Here is a 10,876-nt window from a genome sequence, read left to right as displayed (position 1 = left end):
CTGGTGGGCTGCCGTCTATGGGGTCGCACAGAGTCGCACACGACTGAAGCGACTTAGCAGCAGCAGCAGCAGCGGTATCTATGCTTTTTCAGGCAGTCAAGTGACTCATGCAGCAGTGAGAAACACTGGCTAGGCCTACAGGGCTGTGCCACACGGACCTCACATCCGAATTTTCTTCATTTCTCTCTTCTGCCAGTGGCCTCCCCAGCCTGCTCCTTTTCCCCCAGAGCACAAGCCTGCCACTCATCCCTGTAGAAATAACAAGCTCACTAAGACTTGCTCCTGTCTTGCAAGTTTCACCTTCTAAGACCACCAGTGGCCGTACTCCCTGCAGTTTCTTTTGACTCCACCAGGGGCAGCAGTGAGCCTGGATCTCAGTGGCCAGTACTCCAGTTCAGTGGGGTTGATATGGAGACCCTGCTGCTGCTGCTGCTGCTGCTGCTAAGTCACTTCAGTCGTGTCCGATTCTGTGCGACCCCATAGATGGCAGCCCACAAGGCTCTGCCGTCCCTGGGATTCTCCAGGCAAGAACACTGGAGTGGGTTGCCATTTCCTTCTCCAAGGCATGAAAGTGAAAATTGAAAGTGAAGTCACTCAATTGTGTCCGACTCTTCGCGACCCCATGTACTGCAGCCTACCAGGCTCCTCCATCCATGGGATTTTCCAGGCAAGAGTACTGGAGTGGGGTGCCATTGCCTTCTCATGGAGACCCTAAAGATATGGATAAATGTGAGTACTGATGCTGTTTTCCTAAAACAAGCTCTGAAATCATAGGCCTGACCTTTGTAAGGATTCACTTCCTTCCTGGCAGTATTTATTCCTCCCTGCCTGGGCTGTTATAGTTTCCTTGCCTTAATTTACCAGGAAAATTGGTAAACCCAAGTTGCTTCTTTGTTTCTCCTTAATCTCTAGGTGAGGGTTGGTAGAAGACAATCCACAATAAGATCAAACTGCATATATCCTGAGTTTTCACTTATATTGTGAAAATTTCCCCCATGTCATTAAATGTTTGGGGGAAATATGATCATACATGATGATGTATATTTTACATATATTTTGCAAATTGGGTACCATAATTTTTAAACCATTCCTCTATTGTTGGACATCTCGTTTGTTTGCAGTTTTCATTCTTATCAACAACTGCTGTGAATTTTCTTATATATACATCTTTGACCTCTTCAGAGATTATTTACTAAGAATGGCAAGTACCTCGTTTCATCCTTGGAAATCTCAGCACTAACAGCAGGAGTGGCTTCACATATGGTGTATAGTGAAAACTCATTAACTCCACTCATGGTCTAGATCAGCTTGCATTGGAGCCCTGTAAAAACTGTCTCTTTACTATTAAGCTATACGAAATCACAAGATTGTGCCAAATCCAATTAGCATCTATCATGAGCTAGGCATCTCACATTTTGTTATATTCAATTTCCGAAATGCTATTAGCAGAAACCATTAAGGCATTAGGGAATCAAAGCACAAGTAATAATTTTTAAAAAACATGCACTTTCCAATGAATGTATATATCATGTATTATCTATTCATCTGCTACAGCAACAAAATCCCCTGTTCAAATGATGACCTTTTGAGAGGAATGATTTAACTAGGTAATACTAGGGCCTCCCTGGTGGCTCAGATGGTAAAGAATCTTCTGCAATGCAGGAGACTCAAGTTGGATCCCTGGGTTGGGAAGATTCCCTGGAGGAGGCATGGCAACACACTCCAGTATTCTTGCCTGGAGAATTCCACGGACATAGGAGCCTGACGGGCTACAGTCCATGAGGTCGCAAAGAGTTGGACACAACTGAGCCACTAACTTTCACTTTAAGCAGTTTAAGCTACTTTCTTGGTGCCTTATATGATGTATACCATCATATATGATGTATACCATCATGTGCAAATCATAGCATCAAGTCCAGATTTGACAAACAATACACACACACACACTCACATCAGTGCACACATTCACATTGTGTATGACACTAACACCCCAGCACTGATAGAACAATCAACTGTTGATTCACCAAGAGGAGGAGAAAGGCAAGACAGAGGAAATCTACATCTCAAAGCTACTTGACTACTGCCTTTTCGGGAAAACAGAATAACAAAAAGCAAAACATTTCCGGAAATCACCTTTCAAGCCTTTAGTTTTACGATCACCACAAAATAGTGCCTACATGCAAAGTCGCTCCAGTTGTGTCCGACTATTTGTGACCCCGTGGACTGTAGCCTGCCAGGCTCCTCTGTCCAGGGCGAGTATACTGGAGTTGCCATTTCCTCCTCCAGGGGATCTTCCCGACCCAGGGATGGAAGCTGTCTCTCTTAAGTCTCTTGCATTGGCAGACAGGTTCTTTACCACTAGCGCCACCTGGGAAGCCCACCACGAAGTAGACTGAACTCAAATGCTATTTTAATATCAGCACAGCCCTGGGCCCAGAGTTTCTCACAGAATACAGGTTAACTTGACCAAGATTTAGACTGAATCCTTTTACTTCTCGTTCCTGCAGCTGTTTCCATTCTCTGTGGTTTTACCTGATAGAAACTTCTTTTGATATGAGGGGAAAAGAAATTTGCTGTATTCAATCTAAGAATATCCTACTTCCTAGGGACACCTGGAGATTTACCATTTAAAAAAAGTCCAAGTGTTTTCTATGCATATTCTGTGTGTAGCAGGCTATCTTTAGGCTCTTAGATCTCTATGTTATGTAACTTTACCTTGCAACTTTTACTTCCTAAAGTACCAAGTTATAGTAACACACAGTATAAGGAAAAGGTTGTTTCCTGATCTATTCTTAGCAGTTGATAAAATAATTTTTCAGGTCACCTTACCTGGGATGTGAAGATTGGCTTGTGTATACCCTAGAGATGCCAGTCCTCTCCTCTGTCCTTAAGAGGGCTTATACAGGCAACCAATTACCTGGGACCCCTGACTTTATTGGCCTCGGCTGACTGGACGCCAGATCCAAGATGACTCAATTAGGTCTTCTTCTCTGTGCTGCTGTGCTTAGTCACTCAGTCGAGTCTGACTCTTTGCAACCCCAGGGACTGCAGCCCTCCAGGCTCCTCTGTCCATGGGGATTCTCCAGGCAAGAACACTGGCGTGTGTTAACAATTCTGATACCCCAACACATGTGTATTGGAACTGAACAATTAATACATAGCAGATGGTGAGCCAGGCTTCTCATTGTTGGAATTTATGGATAAGCAAGAGGAAGAGGCTAGAATAATCCTTGCAATAACAGAGTTGGAGACATCAGTATGAGCTCATGTTTAATATATAGATGGCTACATATAGAAATATTTACATGTATATGTAGATGCATAGGTTAGCATGCACACGTTTCCTTGCTCTCTTAGCTGAGAGGGCCTGGAAGCAACCACTTCCCAGTACCCAGTAGCAATGAATACATCTAGTGCCCAGAGAGTGGTTTCTAATACTATTTTCCAATAAAAGGAATGAGGGCTCCTTGGAGAAATTGCTAATTCTAAGACTGGGCAGGAAATGAACAAGATGAGCCTTAAAAGTTCTAGTCATCAGGAGAAAAAATTGTAATTAAATGTGGGTACAGATAGTAACTAGACTTATTGGGGTGATCATTTTTATAATATATACATATATGGAATTATTGTGCTGTATAACAACCAGAAACTAATAGAATGTCATGTTAAATATATCTCAATAAAAGTTTAAAATTTAGATTAAAAAATAAAATAGGCAATTTCTCCAATATTTGCTAAGCTCATATCTCATAGAAAATTTATATATGAAGAACTACTACTCAAAAGACAGCCCCATGATTTGAAGATGTTTGTGCCATAGTACTCTTAGGAAACATGATGTAGCTTTGGGACTAGCAAGACATTCTAACATCTCTTATGACACACAAAATCAATGTGTTTATTCCATCACAGCAAAATGCTTCTTTGCTAAGACCAAGATGAAATAATATGATGTTTCTTCTATGCCCACCTTCTGGCAAGTCTTTATCATAAATGGGTGTTGAATTTTGTCAAAAGCTTTTCCTCCATCTATTGAGATGATGATGATTTCTATTCTTCAGTTTGTTAATGTGGCATATCACATTGATTTGCAGGTATTGAAGCATCCTTTCATCCCTGGGATGAATCCCTCTTGCTCATTGTGTGTGATCCTTTTAATGTATTGTTAGATTCAGTCTGCTCTATTTCATTGAAGATTTTTTGCATCTATGTTCATCAGTGATACTGGCCTATTTTTTTTTTGGTGGTATCTTTGTCTGATTTTGTTATCAGGGTGATGGTGGACTCATTCATTGAGTTTGGGAGTGTTCCTTCCTCTGCAATTTTTTGGAGACAATAGGTATTTCAGAAGTTTCAGAAGGACAGGTGTTAACTTTTCTCTAAATGTTTTAGAGAAGCCGTCAAGTCCTAGACTTTTGTTTGTTGGTAGTTTTCAATTTCAGTTCTTCTGATTGATCTGTTCATATTTTCTATTTCTTCCTGGTTCAGTCTTGAGCAATTGTATCTTTCTAAGTAAGTATTTGTCTATTTCTTTTAGGTTGTCCATTTTATTGGCATATAGTTGCTTGTAATAGTCTCTCAGGATCCTTTGTATTTCTGTGGTATCCATGGTAACTTCTCCTTATTCATTTTTATTGAGTCCTTTCCTTTTTTTTCTTGACGAGTCTCTGCCTAAGGGTTTATCAACCTTGTTTATCTTTTCAAAGAACCAGCTTTTAGTTTCATTGATCATTTTCATTATTTTCTTCATCTCTATTTATTCTGCTCTGATCTTTATGATTTCCTTCTTTCTACGAACTTTCGATTTTGTTTGTTCTTCTTTCTTTACTTTGCTTTGTGTTTGGTGAGGTGGTTTACTTGAGATTTTTCTTGTATCCTGAGGTAAGACTGTATTGCTATAAACTTTCCTCTTAGAGCTGCTTTTGCTACATCCAATAGGTTTTGGATTGTGATGTTTTAATTTTCATTTGTCTGTAGGCATTTTTAAAATTTCTTTAGGAATAAGAGGTACAGATGTCATTTGAAACAATCAGACGAGGTCACCTAGGGATAAAAAATAGAGAAATGGTAATAAAAACCGAGTTGCAGGGCATTCCAACGCTTAGAGGTTAAGAGGTGGAGGAACCACCAGCAAGATGAAGACGAGGCTTCCAGCAATGCAGAAGGGAAAGCAAAAGCAGATTTTTTTTTTTAATAAGTGAAGAAAGTATTTCAAGGAAGGAGGAGACTCTGTCAAATACCTTTAGAAACTAAGATGAGGATAAGGAAATCAACTCTGAATATTCACTGGAAGGACTGATGGTGAAGCTGAAGCTCCGATAATTTGGCCACCTGATATGAAGAACCAACTCATTGGAAAAGACCTTGATGCTGGGAAAGATCGAAGGCAACAGGAGAAGGGGGTGGCAGAGGATGAGATGGTTAGATAGCATTACCAACTCAATGGACGTTGAGTTTCAGCAAGCTCTGGGAGATAGTGAAGGACAGGGGAGCCTGATGATAGGGTCAGTCCACAGGGTCACAAAGAGTCAGACACGACTTAAGGACTGAACAACAAGACGAGGATTCTTACTGAGAACTAAGCACTAGATTTGCAACATGGAGACCATTGGTGACCTCAACAGGTATACTTTCAGTAGAGTGGTAGGGACAAAAGCCTGATCTCTCAAAGAGTGAAGTGGTTAGAGAAATAGAGGAGGCTGCTGGACCGCTGAGGGTTAGCTTGATGTCCGAGGTTATGAATTTACAGATTTGTCGTGTGTTCTTCATGAACCATGCTCAGCTGTTCAAGTGTAGGCAAAGCATTGGCAGAGAGCTGTATTTAACCAGAGCTGTCCAACAGGAATGAAGGAGATAGTTGAGGATATACAAATTGATGGGCCAAGAAATGTAAACTGAATAGTGAAAACAGTACTTAAGAGTGAAAAAAGTGGTAAAGCAGTAAAGTGGAGGTCTACGTATGGTCAGAGCCCAATTTATTATGCTCATAAACAACATATATACATTCTCTTCTGGGTGAGTTCCACAAGGCTTAATGTTCATCTAGTTTATCAAGAAGTAAGTACAACAAGGCTGGGTAAATATCTTAAATTTTATTATTTGAGTTTACAACAATTCAAAGATGGCAGATGCCCATTATAAGTGGGTATGCTATACAAGAGCTGTATTAAAAGGCAAGGAAACCCAATTACTGAAAGACCCCTAAAAACGTACTTCATTTGGCTACATCATTGATAGTCTATGCCATAGAATTTTCAGTGTCTCCCAGAAGATACATTACTAACACTTTCTATTTTATTAGGTTGTAAGAAACTTTATTTCTTAAAGAATAAAAAGCAATTGGTGGGCAAAAATAAAGTCTTTGAAAAGATTATCCATGTTTAAATAAAGTGCCTGATAAATTAGTGAGGGGAGGAAGTTCAGAAAGCAAACTTACGTGGTGTAAAAATAAACTTTGTTAATTTGCTTTACATACAACTGATAATAAATGCATTTTGTGGGCAGGCAAAGTTATCTTATTCATTCTATACTTATGTAAAGGCTTTCAAAAAACAGTAAAAAAATTTTTTAAAGAATTTAAATCTGTTTTATAAATTAATTCAGCTAATTGGTGACTGATTTTTCCAAGTCTTTATTTTTTTCCCTGTTACATGTCTTTTAGACATTTTGTTGCTGTAACAAAGATTGGGTAGCAAAAAAGAAAGAGGACAGAACTCAAATCAGTCATTCTAGTTATTGATTAGCATCTATGGAAAATCGGCTAGATTTGTGAAGGCAATTAAATATTCTATGAAATAAGGCATTGTTCTTTCTTCTAAAGTTTTCATTTATCTTTGATTTCCTTGGTCTTAGGAACATGAATAATTTTAGAGTTAGCTATATTTACCAGTAAGATACATTAAATGAAGATTTCCCTGTCTGAAGTTGGAAAGACGTAGCAATACTCTATTCTACTTTAGAAGATCTTGTTTCTGTGGTTGATTTCCTCATAGTTGACAAGTTGTATACACTTGGTACATTTGGAGGGTCACAGAAAAAGAACTGGCTTAGGAGATTGATGATCTAGACTAGATCACAATTTGGGGCCCTTTGTAGCTGTGCAACATTAAAAATGCAACTTGGCTGGTTTTCGTTTCCTTCTGCTGTAAAATAGAGATAGGAATATCTATCTGACCTATTTCACATGTACTGTTGTGAAAACTAAATAACATGATGTATTTGAATGTGCTTTGGAATATGTAATGAACTAAAGTTGTTGGTAAATACTTTAAAAATGTGATTTGCTGTGCATTTTATAGGTAAAAAAATGAAAACAGAAATCGTTGGGAAGTATAAATGCTTATGAATTATACAGCCCAAATATAAATAATTTACAAGTGCTTTACAACAAAGTCAAAGAAATTATTTACGGACTTTTTAAATAAAAAATTTTGCAGAATGTTCACTACATGATATTATAACTCTCCAAAGGAGAAATCCTATAATTAGTTCAGTTCTCTGCCTTACAATTTCATTATAAGGCAGAAGAATGGAATAATTAATGTTTTAAAATAAGCAAAATATATAGCTCTAAACCACAGTCCCTTTATTTTAAAGAGCTTAATAGGAACACTTCCCTCAATATATATACAACCTACTGTTTATATAATGTTAACACTAACTCACAATTTAAACCATGATGATCAAAGTCAGTGTGCATTTCTTCTTCCCTCTATCAGTTAGATTATTAAATATCTGACAATCTTGAGAGATTCCACTGTATTTTTCAAAATGTATGTAATATAAAAAATGCTTACCTATTGAATAACTAAGATGTTGGTCAAGTGTTTGGAATACAGATCAGAGTTTTAGAAAAATATTTGAGAAACACAGCAGTGTACCTGATAGTGTTCCATGCAGACGTGAGCCTGTGCAGAGACGATGTGCACAGGCAGGAGCAGCACTGAAGCAACCCACCAACTCCTCCCTTAAAATGGTAAGCCTGCAAGTTTCAACAGACCTCTTAAGAAGAACAAATGAACCGTTTGCTCATTCTAAATCTGATGATATCTTGATTATATTAAATGGTACCTTTTTAAAAAAATTATGAAGGAAGTATTTATTATAATGTAGCTAACAAATACTATATTCTGGGCAAGAGGAAAATTTTTACACCACATGACAAAAGCTTGTCAATAAAATGTGCTAAAAGAATAACTACAGAATGCTAATATCCCACTATGATCTTTTCTATCAACAAGCCAAGATTCAGCACTCCATCAACAGTTTCTGTCTCTCTCTTTCACACAGCGCACACACACACACACTTTCTCACACCCTCTTGATCTACAAATGCAGCGCAGGTCATCTCATTTTGGACTAGTAAGTCTTCTGAAAAAGATCAACCTTCTTTCAATAAATCAATCATCAAAAATGACCCACTGCTTTCACTAAAGGCAGTTCTGTGTTTAAAGGGTAGCCTGCAGAGTACTTGCAGGGTTGAAATAAAATTAGCATTGGCACAGAGAAATTCATACAAGCAGATAAAAGTGAGTTTATCTCATACTCAGTAGAACATATTGAGGTCAGGTTAGGAGCAAACAAATTGGTAAATGGATCCTCAGCTGGCAGAGAGGTGGGCATAATTAAAACAAGCTTGCTTGGGCCCCTTTCATTTTAAAGTCTGCTTTGCAGAACAAACACATCTGTGAGACAAGAAAGATGAAACCAGAACTCTTGGCATTATAAGTTAAACAGTAAGACAGTACATTTTTGCTATGTCTGTGGTTCTAAAATTATTCATTGTAAACATCTTATATTCCTTTCTAGTTAATCAATTTCAGAGCTTGAGCTTGTGTCTATGTCTATGTCAAATTATCATTTATTCTATGAAAAGCAGCACAAATACTGTTCATTCTCATTTCAACACAAGTTCCTTAAAAAAAAAAAAAAAAAGTGTTAAGGCCATTTAATGGAATCAGGGCCAACTGAAGATTACCCTGGCAGAAGTCAAACTACCGAATTAAAAATTGTGAAAAAGAGTCATAAGTGGTTATTTTGTATTTTCCTTCTTGGTTACTTGAGAGTAGCTTGTAGGATTTATTAGTCTCCAACATCTCCATCTCGATCTCCAATAAGCCAGAGAAAGTGAAAACTTAAGGCCAACAAGGCTGTCCCAAGCAGATCACCCAGCGCCGTCAGATAGGGGATGGAGAAGCTATCCGGGTCCTTTCCTTTCCTCCAGAAATGATGCACCATCCAGTCAGCGATCCACAGCAAGGTAAACACCTAAAAAAGAACATCAAAAATTATTCCTGTCGCCTGGACAGTCCCAGCCCAGTAAATACGGCCATTAGCCTAGGTCACGGCTCTCTGAAATAAACAATATGTGTCTAGGAGAGAGAGTTAATTGACAAGGTTTTCTTTTCACCAGGAAAAAATACTATATGTCTCTGCAATCAGTGAAGTTTTTCGGGCTTCCCTGGTGGTTCAGTGGTAAAGAATCTGCCTACCAATGCAAGAGACATGAGTTCAATCCCTGGTCCAGGAAGATCCCACATGCTGCAGGGCAAATAAGCCTAGGCACCACAACTATTGAGCCTGTTCTAGAGCCCAGGAGCCACAAATAGTGAGCCCAGCAGCTGTGACTACTGAAGCCCACACACCTAGAGCCTGTGCTCTGCAACAAGAAAAGCCACTAATATGAGAAGCCCGTGCACCGCAACTAGAGAAAACCCCATGCACAAGGAGACCCAGAACAGCCAAAAAAACAAATAAATAAATTTGAGCTTTTCTTCAACTTGTCACATATATCTTCTCATTTTCTCTAGCCTCCCCCAAACTACCATGAGCCTTAACTTTAGCAGTACTGTACATTTTGCCAAACCACTATCGTTTCAACTCACTGCATCACTGCTGTAAAGGTCAAAAATTGGAAATAACCTAAAATGTTTAATGCCTCAAGAATGGCTAAATTAATACTTAGGTCATACAACCGAAGGGCTTCCCAGGTGGCACTAGTGGTAAAGAACCTGCCTGCCAATGCAGGGGACTTAAGAAAGTGGGTTTGATCCCTGGGTCAGGAAGATCTCCTGGAGGAGGGAATGGCAACCCACTCCAGTATTCTTGCCTGGAGAATCGCATGGACAGAGGGGCCTGGCGGGCTATAGTCCATAGGGTTGGAAAGAGTCGGACATGACTGAAGCAACTTAGCATGCATGCACAGTTAACAGTGGGATTCCTTCAGACCTTCATTTTGTTCCAAGGGACAGGCAGAAGTCTAACTCCCCAGAAAGGAGGTTAGATGTTCAGAATTGGAGGGCTGCCCTGAAATGGCCAATCACCCATGCCCCAATCCTCCAATAGTAAAGTGCCCAGTCAACCACCCTCTCCCGCCGCCAAGCTACTTAGCCTCTCCATGCCTCAGTTGCCTTTCTGTAAAATACAGAAAACAATCCCTCTCTCACAGAGATGATAACATGAGCATTAAATAATGCAGAGCACTTAGAACAGTGCTGGACACACAGAAAGAACATAACAACTATTTGCTATGATTTAAAAGAAACGAGGTCATAGATGACGGAGAAGGCAATGGCAACCCATTCTAGTACTCTTGCCTGGAAAATCCCATGGATGCAGGAGCCTGGTGGGCTTCAGTCCTTGGGGTCGTGAAGAGTTGGACACGACTGAGCAACTTCACTTTCACTTTTCACTTTCATGCACTGGAGAAGGAAATGGCAACCCACTCCAGTGTTCTTGCCTGGAGAATCCCAGGGATAGGGGAGCCTGGTGGGCTGCTGTCTATGGGGTGGTACAGAGTCGGACACGACTGAGGTGACTTAGCATCTTAGCAGCAGCAGGTCATATATGACGGAGAAGGCAATGGCAACCCACTCCA

At 39.6% G+C, this 10,876-nt stretch overlaps 1 protein-coding gene across 8 annotated transcripts in view; it reads right to left on the bottom strand.

Annotated features, from left to right (window-relative positions):
* Nucleotides 1-5,960: 5,960 nt before the first annotated feature.
* Nucleotides 5,961-10,876, bottom strand: part of SLC41A2 (solute carrier family 41 (magnesium transporter), member 2) — a 147,648-nt gene continuing 142,732 nt past the window's right edge. For all 8 annotated transcript variants that reach the window (XM_010853395.1, XM_010853400.1, XM_010853398.1 and 5 more), the window contains one exon: nt 5,961-9,267. In XM_010853395.1, the coding sequence (XP_010851697.1) occupies nt 9,082-9,267 (186 nt within the window). In that variant the 3' untranslated portion in view covers nt 5,961-9,081. The remainder of the gene's footprint in view (nt 9,268-10,876) is intronic.

The sequence above is a fragment of the Bison bison genome, unplaced genomic scaffold (assembly GCF_000754665.1).
Source record: "Bison bison bison isolate TAMUID 2011002044 unplaced genomic scaffold, Bison_UMD1.0 scf7180017864327, whole genome shotgun sequence".
Taxonomy (NCBI): domain Eukaryota; kingdom Metazoa; phylum Chordata; class Mammalia; order Artiodactyla; family Bovidae; genus Bison; species Bison bison.
Note: the sequence above shows the minus strand (reverse complement) of the source record. Positions and strands in the feature narration are given on the sequence as shown.